The 17,601-nt window shown below is 43.2% G+C and overlaps 1 protein-coding gene across 1 annotated transcript; it reads left to right on the plus strand.

Annotated features, from left to right (window-relative positions):
* Positions 1 to 3,999: 3,999 nt before the first annotated feature.
* LOC138078968 (apolipoprotein F-like) lies at positions 4,000 to 5,392 on the plus strand. Its single transcript, XM_068971752.1, has 2 exons — positions 4,000 to 4,102; positions 4,254 to 5,392. The coding sequence occupies exon 2, from the start codon at positions 4,274 to 4,276 to the stop codon at positions 5,036 to 5,038; it is 765 nt and encodes a 254-aa protein (XP_068827853.1). The 5' UTR covers positions 4,000 to 4,102; positions 4,254 to 4,273; the 3' UTR covers positions 5,039 to 5,392.
* Positions 5,393 to 17,601: the final 12,209 nt, after the last annotated feature.

Raw genomic sequence — 17,601 nt, forward strand, 5'->3', positions numbered from 1 at the left:
CAGTTCAGTCGCTCAGTTGTGTCCGACTCTTTGCAACCCCATGAATCACAGCACGCCAGGCCTCCCTGTTATCACCAACTCCCAGAGTTCACTCAAACTCGGGTCCATCGAGTCGGTGATGCCATCCAGCCATCTCATCCTCTGTCATCCCCTTCTCCTCCTGCCCCCAATCCCTCCCAGCATCAGAGTCTTTTCCAATGAGTCAACTCTTCGCATAAGGTGGCCAAAGTACTAAAGTAAACAGAAGAGGGAGGGGCAATTTAGAAGTAGAGAGTTAAGAGGTACAAACTGCTATGTATAAAATAAGCCACAAAGATAACAGGGAATATAGGCAGTAATTTTATAATAACTAAATGGAGAATAACCTTCAAAATTGTGAATTGCTATGTCATATTAAATATTGTATAGCAACTATACCTTGAATTATTAAAAAGAAATGCATCAGAGGACTTCCCTGGTGGCCCAGTGGTTAAGAATCCACCTTGAAACTTGGGGAGCACAGGTTCAGTCCCTGGTCAGGGAACTAAGATCCCTCAGGCCACTGAGCAACTAAGCCTGAGCACTGTAACTGGAGGACTCTTGCACCACAACAAAAGATCTCACATGCTGCAACTAAGACCCTACACAGCCAAACTTATTTTTAAAAACACATCAGGAAGAAGCAAGAGACACACAGGGAGGAAAAGTCAGTCTGTCAGCATGGGGCATAGGGAAAGACGCTGGGCAAGAAAGATGAGTAAACTGCAAATGTCACGTCCTTCCCTTTCCTTGGAAACCATCAGCTTTCTGGCCCTCTTCTGTTTTCAGCTGAGGTAGAGTAGAAGTGAGATTCAGGAAATAACTGTTCAGATTAGGGAGAGGCCTAGGTAAACAATTCCCTGGTGGCTCAGATGGTAAAGCATCTGTCTACAATGCAGGAGACCTGGGTTTGATCCCTGATGGGAAGATTCCCTGGAGAAGGAAATGGCAACCCACTGCAGTACTCTTAGCTAGAAAATCCCATGGACAGAGGAGCCTGGTGTCCATAGGGTCGCAAAGAGTTGGACACGACTGAGCGACTTCACTTTCACTTTCACTTGGGTAAACAATGGGCTTCCCTTGTGGCTCAGCTGGTAAAGAATCCGCCTGCAATGCAGGAGACCTGGGTTCAATCCCTGGGTTGGGAAGATCCCCTGGAGAAGGGAAAGGCTATCCACTCCAGTATTCTGGCCTGAAGAATTCCATGGACTGTATAGTCCATAGGGTGGCAAAGAGTCGGACACAACTGAGTGACTTTCACTTCACGTGCTTTCACTTTCACCATGCTTACTGATCTTCACCCGTGCAAAATTAAGCATAAAGTAGTCCTTAATACTAACAATCTGGTGATCTGGAAAGAACAAGCTGGTTCTTCCTACTGCATTTTCAGCTTCTCTGACCCTATAGGAAAACTTCCGTGGAGTCCGCGCATGCTGAACCCTGAGTGTTTTAGATGCTTCTTTGAGTCACTCAGAGGAGGAAGAAAGCTTCAGCCAGTGTGGAACCCGAAGTCTCTTTAGGGCAAGGCCCGAGGGCCCTCCTGTTAGCCAGCAAAAGGAGAGCAGGTCTGGGGTCCCAAGGGGATAATAGCAAGACCACTACTGATTACTTAGGTCCCAGCCATGCTGGTCTAGGGGGCTGGTGAAGTTACTTTGATGGGAGACCAGGCTGATAGGGATTGGCAACTGAAAACAGCACCAAAGATTTTTAGGACAGTGGAAGTATTCTGTATGATAGTGTAAAGTTTTATGACATACATTTGGTATGATAGAACTGTGCAAATGCAAAGAACTGAACCCTAATGTAAACTATGGACCTAGGTAATAACAATAATACATAACATTTTAAATATAACAATCAAATGTAACTAAGGTACCACACCAGTAGAAGATATTAAAAAGAGGAAAACTTGGGGGCTGGGGAAGAGGGAATATTTGGAAATTCTGTAGTTCTTGCTCAGTTTTTCTACTAAAATAATAAATTTTTTTTACTCAATTTCTTGAGCCATTTTATTTTATTTTACTGACCACGTTATGTGTCATGCAGGATCTTAGTTCCCCAACTAGGGATTGAACCCATGCTCCCTTCAGTGGAAGTCTGGAGTTCTAACCACTGGACAGCCGGAGAATTCCCAAAAATGAACTGTTAATTAAAACAACAAAAACCCCATCACTCAAGGAGTGATAGCTAATGGGAACTGATGAACAGGTAGCAGATGAGGGCAGGAGCATAGGTAGGGAGTTTGATTGGAGGGACCAGACCTTATCTTCATCCCTCTATTCCTCTCCTCAGTCCTGGAGACAAACAAACCATCACTCTCCATCCCCTACACATTTACACATTCTCTCTCCCCTGTCATTCCCAAGACACCAGAGTTGGAAATGCAAGCAATTTCAAAGAAAAGTAATTGTCATATTGAGGACGACCTGATCGTAATACTGGAGGTCCAGTCATGGATGGGGAACTCAAGTCAGAAACGGGAGAATTCGGCAGAATCCAAAGACCTAACTGAGCTGTACAGAAGCAGTAGATTCTTGAGGTTCCCTGTGGATTTAGGGTCCAAGAATTTCAGGCAACAGTGTTGGATATCTCTACATCTGGGTCTCCTGGTTTTAGGAATGTGTCCCTGTAGCTCCCCGAAGACTGACTTCTCTTATTCTAGGGATTGATTTCTTCTTGCTTACTAAAGGGCCCTCCTGGGACTGAGAGGAGTAAATAAGATAAGAGGAGGGACCTGGGATCCCTTCATTGATCTGTTCCCTTTAGCTGTGTGCCATGGTGGGTTATGGAACCAGAGAGAAACCTTGATGCCCTGATCACATGTGGGCTTTGTACCAGTTTTAGAAGGTACCATATGCCATCGTTCCTTATTGTTCAGACTGCAGTTTCTCTCCTAGACTCCTGGTTGAGAAATGAAGCCCAATTCCTTACATTTTTATATTGGCTTAGAAAGGGGTAGTAAGATAATAGACACGTTTAATTAAGGAACTGCACTGGAATTAATGTAAAAACTGAGAAGTTGCTCTTATTTGGTCTGACTTGCTGGTGGATTCAGAGAAGGCAATGGCACCCCACTCCAGCACTCTTGCCTGGAAAATCCCATGGACAGAGGAGCCTGGTGGGCTGCAGTCCACGGGGTCACTAAGTCAGACACGACTAAGTGACTTCACTTTCACTTTTCACTTTCATGCATTGGAGAAGGAAATGGCAACCCACTCCAGGGTTCTTGCCTGGAGAATCCCAGGGGAGCCTGGTGGGCTGCCATCTATGGGGTTGCACAGAATCAGACACGACTGAAGCGACTTAGAAGCAGCAGCAGCAGCAGCAGCTGGTGGATTCTATTGTTCTATTTCTCTACCTATTAAATCCATTGAATAAGAAGTATTTTGGGGCAAACTTACAGTTACCAAAAGGAAAACTGTAAGGCAGGAGTGGGTAAATTAGGAGTTTAGGATTAACAGATACACACTACTCTATGTAAAATAAACAAATACCTACTGTATAGCAGAGAGAACTGTATTCAATATCTTGTAATAACCAATAATGGAAAGGAATCTGAAGAATATATGTATAATTCAGATATATATATCTGAATCACTTTGCTATACACCTGAAACTAACACAATATTATAAATCAACTATACTTCAATTAGAAAATAAAAAATAATTTAAAAGAACTATTTTGGTGTCTCCTATCCAGAAATCACTGGCATCGCTGCCTTTCACCTCCCTCTTCCTCAGAAGACACAGAGGAAATTTTCCTGATCTAAGTTTAAGTCTAGAGAAATCCTAAGGTGAGAGGGATATGGGGCAGTATCCACAGAGGGAGAAACCTGATTTCAGCTTTGGGGCAAAGGTAAGGGCAAAGCCTGAACTAAGAAGAGGCAGATAAATATTTGTGAAGGTTGTGTCCTTCACTGTTTTCAGTGAGGTCAACTGAGGTTTTCAGAGGGGTCAACTGTTTTGACTGAGATAAAGAGAAGGTCAGATCTAGAAAGCAGTCATTCAGATCAAGAGAGGCACGGAGGCAAAGGACGTGTTCAGATCATCTCATTCCTCTGGCTTCTTTTTTTTCCAGGAGCAGGTAAATATCTCCCACAGCCCATGAGTTCTGACGTCCCGGGCGACTGAAGTTTCCAAGGGCTGAGGCACTTCCGATGTCTGGCCAGTCCTGGAGTCTCTTCATCCCGAGCCTTTGGCCACTTCCCAGTCTGAGCACTGCTTCTTTCCGGCAGGGCTGTTCTGCTGACCCACCATGATGCAGGCCGTGCTGCTCCTTTGCTGTGTCTTGCTGTCCCCAGTGGCTGCCTTCCCAAGAAATGCCCAGGAAGGGGTCCTGACCTTCCAGCCGTCCATCTCAGAAACTGGGCATCCTTTGAACCTGCTCTCCAACCAGCTCCTTCTCCCAGACCCTAAAACCTGCCAGCATCTCTTGCATGTGGCCCCCTCCTTAGCTCCTCTGCCTGAGTACCTATCCAACTTAGCTCTGGAGGTGGTCTTGGAAGAGATTGGTTGCACAACTGAGGCTCACATTCTGCAGCTCCAGCTTGTTAAGATAGGAGGAAAGGACACCACTGAAACCCTCATCCGTGAGAGCAAAAAGCACAATGAAGGAAAAGGGATTGGCCAAGTTAAGGTCATTCTGAAGGATCTGGGAGGATCCCCAGGGGAGCTTAGGCGGGTGCAGCGCTCAGTTACCCTTCTGGAGGCATGTAGGCAGGAAAATAGGTGGGTGCTCTATGAGACAGCAAAAATGATAGCTGAATTTGCTGAGAAGCTCCCTAACACTGAGCTGGTAACAGAGTTTAAGGCTGCTGCCATTGATGTCACCCAGAAGTGCACAGATGAGTCCTGGGAGCATTTGCAAGCAGTAAGCAACCGGCTAGTGAACAGCCCTGAGATGAAAGACTTCACAATGCCTATGCAAGATCAGCTGTACTTTATCAAGCGTTCCACAACCATTCTGATGCACATTCTAGTGGAATTCATAAAGACGCAAGTCCAGAATATTTTTGGATAGGGAAGGCCTCCAAGGCACCCTGTTTCCTTTCTCAAATGTCTCTGATAGGATCATGTACAAGGACTGGGCACAACAGGTAGTTAGAAATGTTGAGACAGCTTAGGGCAGAAGTATCTATTCATTTGATCCCAATGCTAAAAGCCATGTGACCAGAGTCAGCTTTGCCCCTTCTCTTAATAAATCCTAGTCTCTATTTTTTTCCCCAATTTCTCTTTGTCAGGTACTGGGGATGTATTACGTACTAGACATGAAGGATATTGTAATATTTCCCCATGTATCTACCTTTTACTTTCTAATTCCCAGCTGGGTGCTGTAACTTGCTTGTGTTCATTTTTAAACTGAAAAGAGAAATTAAATGTTGCTTCTAGATCAGAATCACAGTTATTTGATCTCTTTTAACTCTGGGTCAGAGAGGCCTGGCGTGCTGCGATTCATGGGGTCGCAAAGAGTCTGACATGACTGAGCGACTGAACTGAACTGAACTGAACTGAACTCTGGGTCTCCACAGCCTTTTTTTTTTTGGTGTTGCATCACATGGGATCTTGTTTTCCTGACTTAACCACTGGACCACCAGGGAATTCCCTCCATAGCTTCTTTTGTGAGCTGGAGATAGAATGTGGCAGGACCCATAGGAAGTGCCAATGCATTTTGAGACTGAGTATGTAACAGAGGGACAAGGTTTGACCAGTCAATTCAAATGGGCAAATATTTGTAGAGGGCATGTCCCTTGCTGATTGTTGGGAAAAGCAACCAACTTTCCTCCTCATGGGATGGAGAACTGGGCAGAGTGAGTTTAGACCTACCAGAGCGGTTTCACGTCTCGGTGACTGGATTGTGCAGTAGTTTGGGGTCCTATACCTTTGTGGAATGAGCCCACGTGAAGCAGAAAAAGCCCCTGGTAATCTGGATGGGGAGACCAAGAAGAGCAACTGAGTCCCATTCCCTACTCCCTGGCCCCAAACTGAAAAGGAAGGGAGGCTGGGAGTTGATGGGGAAGATGTCTTCCAACTGAACCCTGGGCTCCTTCAGACCACAGCCCAGAGGAAACTGTGAATGCTTGTCTTCCAGTCTAGCGTGGTCTGATCTAGCTAAGCATCGCTGAGACCCATTGTGACCTGCTCTTTGAGTGCCTCCCGCTCTACCCTGTGGTTCTCACTTCATGTGGAGCCCAGAAAAGACCCTGGTATCTTTTCCTTCATCTCTGGGGATCCAGCCACCCTCTGGAGATGCCTAGTTCTGCCAGGCTCTACTCCCAAAGTCCCTGCCTAACCTTACCCATTTTGTCCTCTGCCAAGAATGTCCCTGGAGCAAGCTGATCACCAGGTTGATCCCTAGACCCTGCAGCTTCATCTTTATAACCTGGATGACATGAAAGCCAAGTAAGTCTTTTTCAACTAAAAACAAGGTGCCAGATGGACAGTAGCTCAGGGAGGGGCCTCCCAGGGAGTGCTCTGGTCTCTGTACTGCAGTTATTAGGCAGGGTTCAGCCTCATCCAGGAGAGTAAGATGTGCCTTCTCTGTGCTAGAAAGTTAGTATGAGCAAGAGCAGCATATGTACAATGTAGTCCAGCTGTCGCTAGGAGTGGGAATCTACAAAGTCAAACGTAGCTTTCTACTCTGCTGCTCAGAACTACAACAGACCCGAAGAGTGAGGCTGAGATGGGGCCGTAGACTTGGGGCCATAGCTCATGCCCAGGTTGTTGGGGGACCAGGGGCTGTTGGTGAGCTCTGTGCTTAAATCTTCAGTGAAATCTGGTGACGGGGTCTAGCCCCAGTGGATCCAGGGAATTCAAAGCATTGGCAGAGTCAGCGAGGAGAGACTTATTTATTAGATATATAAAGAGAGATTAGGAAAGAATAGTGTAGTAGGAAAATTAGTGAAGAAAAGAGGCTGAATAACTTGGTTTATGCGGAGAACCAATAAAACTCTGAGACAAGGGGTTTGCACCGTCTACATAGGCCACCGGCACCCGCTTGAATAGCGGAGGGTGCCCCGCCTTGGGCTCCCTCTCACGTGGGTCTTAGAAGCCAGGGCAAATAAGTAGACACAGTGAGCCTCCGTGCTCCAGATGGGAATTCAGCCAGAAAAGGGAGAAAAGAATGACGTGGGGGAGCCAAGCATCGGTGCCAGACCCACAACTTTATTTTCAAAAGCAGCTTATATAACCCAAGCTGTACATAAAGGAATAATGGAATATGCAGAGTTATGCAGGGGCAGCAGTCCTGACCCTTATTGAGACCAGGCTTTCCTTTTGCATACCTTCCCATATACAAAAGGTCTCAGGTGGTTTTACATCATCTTATGGCCAGGGGGCCTGTTAACATTTTTATGGCTCTTTTCCTAGATAAATGTCTATCAACCAGAAAACTCATTTTCCCCTAAGTGTTTTTCCTTATTCTTCATCACCCTCAAAATACTAAATAAAGTTACATTCCTGTAGAACAAAGTTGCAGTGGGTTATAACAAAGAAAGTACTTAACTCAAAGATCTAATGTTGCTAATACCAGGGCTACTACCTGTTTTTTCTACATACCAACCATATCAACAAATAAAAGATATGAAAACTTGGCAGCAAGTATTGGCTCAACAAATGAAACCCTTAATCAGTCCTATTCTAATGATTTTGACTCCTCGGAAGCCCCTACATTCCTAGGATGTTTGAAGCTTCCTGTGCCTCTCACGGTTGGGAGGCCGCAAACAATCACATTTGCAGCTGTAAGAGTCCGGCAGGAAGGCTAGAAAGCCATCAGAGGGGTTTTTGGATTGAAACACTCATATTATGCCCAGGAGACTTATTATCTAAAAGCTCTAAATTAACTTTTTCCAGAAAAAGGTGATGGGGGAATAGCCCCCTGTTAATGTCAGAAGAGTAGGTGGAAAGCATAACACAGTAAAGCAGGCAGACTCTGGTTTTGGGGGTAGATGCTCGAGAATCTCCAGGGGGACCCCTGAGGCTTGATCCTGCCTTTACGTAATGTCAAGCCTCCTTCCTCATGACCTTGGCCACGGGTGGGATTCCTCACGCTGCTCCCAGCAATCTGGGATTCAGTAGCTGATCTAGTTTTACTATGAAAAAGAGGTAAATATTGCTCTATTGGAGACTAGGGAGGAGGGCTTGGGAGGCAGCACGGATGTGAATCACCCAGAGGTGACAAACGACAATTAAGGCCTCAAAGGACAAGACTGCTGAAGAAGTGATCTCAACTCCTACTCATCTGGGGCCTTATTTAAGGGCCATGACTTAGATACTTTTCCTAGTAACCTTATACTTTACATAAATAAAGAGGATATGCACAGAAGGAATTAAACTGAATTTTAAATTGTCACTGACTCCCTTATCCTAATCCTCAGGTATGGAATAGAATAATTCAACTCTGATTATGTTAGTCTATCAGTATTCCTGCTAAGTAAAGAGACTCCTCCTACCTCAAACAAACAAAAAGTTTTTCCTTTCATCATAAAATCATATGACTCCTTAAGACATACACGTTTGCTTTATTCTTTCAGACTCTGGGTACTGCAATAAATTGAGATTTCCCAACGATCAAATGGCCCCAGGAGCAAGAATGCTGCCAGGCCAGCAAGTCTTTCATCAGTGTGCTAATCCACACATTGAAAATCAGAGGTGACATAAATCTTACCAGTTCTTCTTGAAATTTCAGATAGTTGGGATCAGGATAATCCATCTGATTACAGGAGGGAAGAGGAACTGAGGAGTGTATTAAAATGCAATCTTAGGGATTTTATAACTTCTTCCACAATTTCCAGACCACTGCTATCCAACAGAAATTTGAGGGAAGATGGAAATATTCTCTGTCTGTGCTGTCTAATATGGTGGACACAGCCCCATGTGTCTACTGGGTGCTTGAAATGTGGGTGGTATAACTGAGAAACTGAATTTTCTTTCCATGTTTTAAATTCTTATTCATAGTTTTTATTCTTGGTATTACATGCTAATGTCTCTAAGTGTTATAAACTGAATCGTTTATAACAAAATTCATAGATTGAAGCCCTAACCCACAATGTGACTGTATTTGCTAAGAGGGTCTTTAAGGAGAGGGCAGAGGGCCATTAACCATTAATGAGATTATAAGAATGGGACTGTAATCCAATGGGACTGGTTTCATTAGAAGTGGAAGAGACACCAAAAATGCGTATACATAGAAGAAAGGCCATGTGTGGGAACAGCAAGACAGCAGCCATCTGCAAGCTAAGGAGTGAGGTTTCAGAATTAACCAAACCTGCCAACATCTTGACCTTGGACTTTTAGCCTCCAGATCGTGAGAAATAAATTCCTTTTGTTTAAATCATCCTGTCTATGGTATTTTGTTATGGCGGCCCTGGCACACTAATATATTAAGTATGGGTCTTTTCTCACCTATTTTCTGGTATCCTGTGAGTCTATTCAATTTGAAAAAACAATTGTCTTCTTCGTTATAAAAAAGGAACTTAAAACTAAAGAAAATAATTTTCTTGCTTCCTCTTTTTTTAGTTTACTTTTTTTTTTTTAAGCCATGCTACGCAGCTTGTGGGATTTTAATTCCCTGACCAGGAATTGAACCTGAGCCCATGGCAGTGAAAGTACCGAGTCTTAACCATTGGACTACCAAGAAATTCCCAGTTTAGTTTTTTTTTAATTGTGGTAAAAAAAAAATCACATATCATAAAATTTGCCATCTTAACCATTTCTAAGTGTACAGTTCAATAGCTGGCCTGTAACTGTGAACTGTGTTCACATTGCTGTGGGGTCCATCTCCAGAACTTTCTCATCTTGCAAAACTGAAAATCTACCCATTAAACATTAACTCTCCATTTCCTCCTCCCCTCAGCCCCCAGCCACCACCCTTATATAGAAACCATCCAAAGTTTCTATAACTTTGACTCCTCTAGATCTCTTCCTGGTCATTGCTGTTTGTCATCTCTGATTGAGATTCCTGTGACAGCTGTCCTGCTTATTTTCCTCTCTTATATCTCCCCTTCTCCTAAGTCCATCTTTCACATTCCCTCTTGAGTGATCTGGGCTTCCCAAGTGGCTCAGTAGTAAAGAATCTTCCTGCAATGCAGGAGCCCCAGGGTTCAATCCCTGGGTGGAGAATATACCTGGAGAAGGGAATGGCAACCCACTCCAATATTCTTGCCTAGGAAATCCTGTGGACAGAGGAGCCGGGTGGGTTACAGGCCAGGGGGTGGCAAAGAGTTCGACATGACTGAGTACCCATACACATTTGAGTTGTCTTTCTAAAACATAGGTTTGATCCTTTCACTTCCCTGTCCAGAGCACTTGATATTTCCCCATTGCTTATAAGACAGAGTCCAGAGCCTCTGAATGTTTCTTGTCTTTGACTAACCTTGGTAGCCTTTGGACCATGCCACCCACACACACCTGCTTTATACTGGAGTTATCTTCATCTTGGACTACTTTCCATTCTTCAAAAGCAGGCTTTTTCTCTCAAAGCTTTGTCATGTCCTCTACCTGTCCTCCAGGTTAAACTTCTGCCTTCAAGACTCAGCTCAGGGAGAGCACCTGCCAATGCAGGAGACTCAAGAGATGTGGGTTCGATCCCTGAGTTGGGAAGATCCCCTGGAATAGGAACTGGCAACCCACTCCAGTATTTTTGTTTGGAAAATCCCATGGACGGAGCAGCCTGGTGTCCATGGGGTCCATGGACCCCTACAGTCCATGGGGTCACAAAGAGTTGGGTGCAACTGAGCACACAGACCTCAAGGTTCATCAATGTTACAAATTTCCTTACTTTTTATCCCATTGTATGACTCTTTGCTACCCCCATGGAGTATAGCCCACCAGGCTCCTCTGTCCATGGAGTGGGTTGCCATTTCCTTCTCCAAGGGATCTTCCCAACCCAGGAATCGAACCCAGGTCTCCCACATTGCAGGCAGATGCTTTAACCTCTGAGCCACCAGGGAAGCCCACATATATACCACATTTTGTTCACCCGTTTGTGACAGACTTTTAGATTGAGTGAAATAGTCTTTCACTGTGGTTTTGATTAGCATTTTCCTAATGATTAATTATGTTGAACATATTTAATGTGTTTACTGGCCATTTGTATGTCTTTTCTGGAGAAACGTCTATTCAAGTCCCTTCCCCACCTCCCCTTTTTTTGGCCGCACCACTCATCTTGCAGGACCTTAGTTCCCCCACCAGAGATCCAACCGCTGGACCTCCAAAGAATTCCCCTTTGCACATTTTTTTTTTTTTTAATGCTGGAAGCAATCTTATGGTGTGATATGCATGTGCTCCGTCATGTCCGACTCTTTGTGATCGCATGTACTGCAGCCTGCCAGACTCCCCCATCCATGGTATTTTTCAGGCAAGAATATTGGAGTGGGTTGCCATTTCCTATTCCAGGGGATCTTCCTGACACAGGGATCGAAACTGCATCTCCCTGTGTCTCCTGTATTGGCAGGCAGATTCTTTACCATCGAACCACTTGGGAAGCCTCGCTTTGCACATTTTTAAATTGAATTATTCGTTGTTAAGTTGTAGGAGATCTTTATATATTTTGAATATTAACCCCTCATCAGCTCTACGATATGCAAATATTTTCTCCCATCCTGTGGGTTACTTTTTCACTCTGTTGTTAGTGTCCTTTGATGCACAAAAGTTTTAAAAGTTTATTACTTTTCAGTTGTTGTGAAGTCTAATTTATCTATTTTTCTTTTTTTTACCTGTGTTTTTAGTGTCACATCCAAGAAATCATTACAAATATGATGTCATGAAGATTTTTTCCCAATGTTTTCTTCTAAGAATTGTGCGGTTTTAGTTCTTATGTTTAAGTCTTTAATCCATTCTTTTTAAAAATATTTTTATTTCTTTAGGCTGGGCCAGATTTTAGTTGCAGCACACTGGATCTTCAGTCTTCCTTGTAGCATGTGGAGCTTTAGTTGCAGCATGTGGGACCAGGGATCAAACCCAGACACCCTTTATTGGGAGCGCAGAGTCTTAGCCTGTGGACCATGGGGGAAGTTCCTTTAAACCATTCTGAGTTAATTTTTGTATATAATATAAGGGAAGGGTCAAACTTCATTCTTTTCCGTGTGAATATCCAGTTGTCTCAGCACCCTGTATCTCATTCAATGGTTTCAACGCACTTATAAAAAATTATTTATGTAAGCAAAGATTTACTTCTGGGTTCTCTGTTCTATTCCATTAGTCTATACCTCCATTTCTATGCCTATTCCATACTGGTTTTTGTGTGTTTTTGCAAATTTTGTCCCTAGTTTATTTTTTAAACTGAAACTTTCTTTTGTTTTTCTCATTGATTTTTATAAGTTCCCAATATGTTAAGCAAAGTCTCTCATTCAGTTATCTGTTAGGGCTAACCTAGAATTATTTTCAAGAAATGCTTTCACTTTCCCAAGCATATTCTCTTGGGAGGCAAGCCTTGTTGAGTCGTGTATCCTAGTTGGTATCCTTATTTTCAAGAAGAGGATTATTCTCTACCTGCAGCTCAGCTTTGATTGGCCTGGAAGAATGGCTTTTGTGTGGCACCTGTCATTATGTAGTACCACACTGTTTTGATTACTATAAGTTTTTAAAACTTTTCAGGAACCACTTCATTTTTATTTTACTAACTTCTTTTCAATCACCAAATTTGCTTTCTTCTTTGTAGTGATGTATCTTTGTAATAAGTTCTGAAATCAGGAAACAAGTTCTCCAAGTTTATTTTCTTTTTCAAGATTGTTTTGGCTATTCAATGTCTCTTGAAATCCCATGTGAATATTAGGATGGTTTCTCTACTTTGCAAAAAACATCACTAGGATTTTGGTAGAGATTGCATCAGATTTGTTAGTCTCTTTGGGTAGTACTCTGTCGTTTTTGAGATTGCATTCAAGTACTGCATTTCAGACTCTTTTGTTGACCATGATGGCTACTCCATTTCTTCTGAGGGATTCCTGCCCGCAGTAGTAGATATAATGGTCATCTGAGTTAAATTCACCCATTCCAGTCCATTTTAATTCACTGATTCCTAGAATGTCGACGTTCACTCTTGCCATCTCTTGTTTGACCACTTCCAATTTGCCTTGATTCATGGACCTGACATTCCAGGTTCCTATGCAATATTGCTCTTTACAGCATCAGACCTTGCTTCTATCACCAGTCACATCCACAGCTGGGTATTGTTTTTGCTTTGGTTCCATCCCTTCATTCTTTCTGGAGTTATTTCTCCACTGATCTCCAGTAGCATATTGGGCACCTACTGACCTGGGGAGTTCCTCTTTCAGTATCCTATCATTTTGCCTTTTCATACTGTTCATAACTGTGGCTCAGATCATGAACTCCTTATTACCAAATTCAGGCTTAAATTGAAGAAAGTAGGGAAAACTGCTAGACCATTTAGGTATGACCTAAATCAAATCCCATATGATTATACAGTGGAAGTGAGAAATAGATTTAAGGGCCTAGATCTGATAGAGTGCCTGATGAACTATGGAGTGAGGTTCATGACATTGTACAGGAGACAGGGATCAAGACCATCTCCATGGAAAAGAAATGCAAAAAAGCAGAATGGCTGTCTGGGGAGGCCTTACAAATAGCTGTGCAAAGAAGAGAAGTGAAAAGCAAAGGAGAAAAGGAAAGATATAAGCATCTGAATGCCGAGTTCCAAAGAATAGCAAGAAAAGATAAGAAAGCCTTCTTCAGCAATCAATGCAAAGAAATAGAGGAAAAGAACAGAATGGGAAAGACTAGAAATCTCTTCAAGAAAATTAGAGATACCAAGGGAACATTTCATGCAAAGATGGGCTCCATAAAGGACAGAAATGGTATGGACCTAACAGAAGCAGAAGATATTAAGAAGAGGTGGCAAGAATACACAGAAGTACTGTACAAAAAAGATCTTCACGACCCGGATACTCACGATGGTGTGATCACTCATCTAGAGACAGACATCTTGGAATGTGAAGTCAAGTGGGCCTTAGAAAGCATCACTATGAACAAAGCTAGTGGAGGTGATGGAATTCCAGTTGAGCTATTTCAAATCCTGAAAGATGATGCTGTGGAAGTGCTGCACTCAATATGCCAGCAAATTTGGAAAACTCAGCAGTAGCCACAGGACTGGAAAATGTCAGTTTTCATTCCAATCCCAAAGAAAGCCAATGCCAAAGAATGCTCAAACTACTGCACAATTGCACTCACCTCACATGCTAATAAAGTAATGCTCAAAATTCTCCAAGCCAGGCTTCAGCAATATGTGAACCGTGAACTTCCTGATGTTCAAGCTGGTTTTAGAAAAGGCAGAAGAACCGGAGATCAAATTGCCAACATCCGCTGGATCATGGGAAAAGCAAGAGAGTTCCAGAAAAACATCTATTTCTGCTTTATTGACTAAACCAAAGCCTTTGACTGTGTGGATCACAATCAACTGTGGAAAATTCTGAAAGAGATAGGAATACCAGATCACCTGACCTGCCTCTTGAGAAAGCTGTATGCAGGTCAGGAAGCAACAGTTAGAACTGGACATGGAACAACCGACTGGTTCCAAATAGGAAAAGGAGTACGTCAAGGCTGTATATTGTCACCCTGCTTATTTAACTTATATGCGGAGTACATCATGAGAAACGCTGGACTGGAAGAAGCACAAGCTGGAATCAAGATTTTTGGGAGAAATATCAATAACCTCAGATATGCAGATGACACCACCCTTATGGCAGAAAGTGAAGAGGAATTAAAAAGCCTCTTGATGAAAATGAAACAGGAGAGTGAAAATGTTGGGTTAAAGTTCAACATTCAGAAAACGAAGATCATGGCATCCAGTCCCATCACTTCATGGGAAATAGATGGGGAAACAGTGGAAACAGTGTCAGACTTTATTTTTTGGGGCTCCAAAATCACTGCAGATGGTGATTGCAGCCATGAAATTAAAAGACGCTTACTCCTTGGAAGAAAAGTTATGACCAACCTAGATAGCATATTCAAAAGAAGAGACATTACTTTGCTGACTAAGGTCCGTCTAGTCAAGGCTATGGTTTATCCAGTAGTCATGTATGGATGTGAGAGTTGGACTGTGAAGAAGGCTGAGCGCCGAAGAATCGATGCTTTTGAACTGTGGTGTTGGAGAAGACTCTTGAGAGTCCCTTGGACTGCAAGGAGATCCCACCAGTCCATTCTGAAGGAGATCAGCCCTGGGTGTTCTTTGGAAGGAATGATGCTAAAGCTGAAACTCCAGTACTTTGGCCACCTCATGTGAGGAATTGACTCATTGGAAAAGACCCTGATGCTGGGAGGGATTGGGTGCAGGAGGAGAAGGGGACGACCGAGGATGAGATGGCTGGATGGCGTCGCTGACTCGATGGACGTGAGTCTGAATGAACTCCAGGAGTTGGTGATGGACAGGGAGTCCTGGAGTGCTGCGATTCATGGGGTTACAAAGAGTTGGACACGACTGAGCGATTGAATTGAACTGAACTGATTCATGCATCCACTTATGCTAAGTCTGACTCTTTGCGACACTATGGACTGTAGCCCTCCAGGCTCCTGTCTATGGGAGTCTCCAGGCAAGAATACTGGAGTGGGTTGCCATGCCTTACTCCAGAGAACCTACATGACCCAGGGATCAAACCCAAGTCCCTTATTGACAGCTGGGTTCTTTACCACTAGTGCTACCTGGGAAGCCCACACCTCTTCATGAAATTCTCTTAAAGTCCTTTTTGTTTCTGTAAAACAAGTATTAACATCCCCATTTTTGTTTCTTCTTTTTATTGAGATGTAATTGACATATTAGTTGCAGATGTACAACATAATGATTTGATATTTGTGTATATTGCAAAGCAATCACCACAATAATTCTATTTAACATCCATCACCATGTATAGTTATGACTTTTTTCTTGTGATGAGAATTTTTAAGATCTATTCTTTTAGCAACTTTCAAATATACAATACAGTATTATTAACTATACTCACCATGTTGTACATCACATTCCTAGGACATCTCAGTTTTCTAACTGGAAGTTTGTGCCTTTTGACTTCCTCTACCCATTTTGCTCAGTCCCCACATCCTGGCAACTACCAATCTGTTCTCTGTATCTATGAGTTCAATTTTTCTTAAAAGATTCCACACATAAGTGACATCATGAGGTATATGTCTTTCTGAGTCTGACATTTCATTTAGCAAATTGCTCTCAAGGTCTATCTAGTGGTAAAGAACCCGCATGCCAATGCAGGAGATGTAAGAAATGCAGGTTCAATCCCTGGGTTAGGAAGATCCGTTGGGAGATGGAATGGCAACCCACTCCAGTATTCTTGGCTGGAGAATTCCAGGGACAAAGGAGCCTAGTGGGCTATGGTCCATAGGGTCATAGGGACATAACTGAATTGACTTAGCACGCTCACACGCAAATTCAGGTAACTGGACTTCCCTGGTGGCTCAGTGATAAAGAATCCACCTACCAATGCAGGAGATGCGGCATCAATGATCCCCAGGTCGGGAAGATTCCCTGAAGAAGGGAATGGCAACCAACTCCAGTATTCTTGCCTGGGAAATCCCATTGACAGAAGGAGCCTGGCAGGCTACAGTCCATGGGGTTGCAAAGAGTCAGACACAACTTAGTGACTAAACAGTAACAACAACTTCAGGTAGCATAGGATCCCTCCCTTTGCACCTAGTTCTGACTTCCTACAGTTTTGGTAGTGTATCTGTACAGACCAACCCCTCCTCTTTCTTCTATCTGCTCTTAGTCATCAGGGGCCACTTTTGGGAACTAAGAGAAATTGTGGAGGAGCTGGAAGGCTTTAAGCAAATACTGAAAATGTATTTGCTCCACTCATGACAAAGGTTGGAAGCTGGGACGAGCATAACAAACGGTTATGAGCGTTCACTGAGTGCCCAAGGCTGGGAACGGATGACAAAGGGTCAATATGCCCGGCCTTGAGGCGTTCGAAGGCTTCCTTCTGACCACCTGTTTCTGAGAGCAAGGACTGTTGTTTCATGATAAGACTCCCTTTAGAGTTTCGCCAAAGCTATGTTATGACTTGGGCGGTAGGAACTGTATTTTATGCCTGAATGTTTTAATGTTTATCTGGAATGGCTACATGCAAGTCAGCCTTATGCTCTATTCTCTGAAAATTATAAAACTACACAATTGGATAATAAACTTTGTCAGTCCACTAGAGGCTGTCCAGGAGTGTCCTTTTCAGAGTGCGGTTCTCCAAGCCTTACAAGCAATAAAAAGAGGGAAGGACCCTGAGCCCCTCCCTCTGGCCTGTTCCTTTTGGTTATCTATCAGAAGTGAGTGACAACACCAAGGAAACTTTTTACCACAACCATATGTAGGAACCTGTACTAATTTCAGAAGGCATCAGATACCATCTTTACTGCTAAACCCTAGAGGAAACTGCTTAAACCTAAACTCCCAATTTTTGGAGTATTGGTTAGATATGGAAAGAGTTACTACCCAGATGATGAATAGATTTTTTTAAATGTTTTCTATTAAAATTAGAAAAGTGAGACGTGAAAGTTGTACTGATTTCATTCAACTTACCAATATTTTCAGTTTCCCTAGAATTTCACCCAGTGTATCCTTTTAATGAGAACTCATTA

Source organism: Capricornis sumatraensis, chromosome 4, assembly GCF_032405125.1.
Source record: "Capricornis sumatraensis isolate serow.1 chromosome 4, serow.2, whole genome shotgun sequence".
Lineage (NCBI taxonomy): Eukaryota > Metazoa > Chordata > Mammalia > Artiodactyla > Bovidae > Capricornis > Capricornis sumatraensis.

Bases quoted from the DNA above. Each gene is read 5' to 3' on its own strand.
- LOC138078968 (XM_068971752.1), top strand. From the start codon at position 4,274: ATGATGCAGGCCGTGCTGCTCCTTTGCTGTGTCTTGCTGTCCCCAGTG.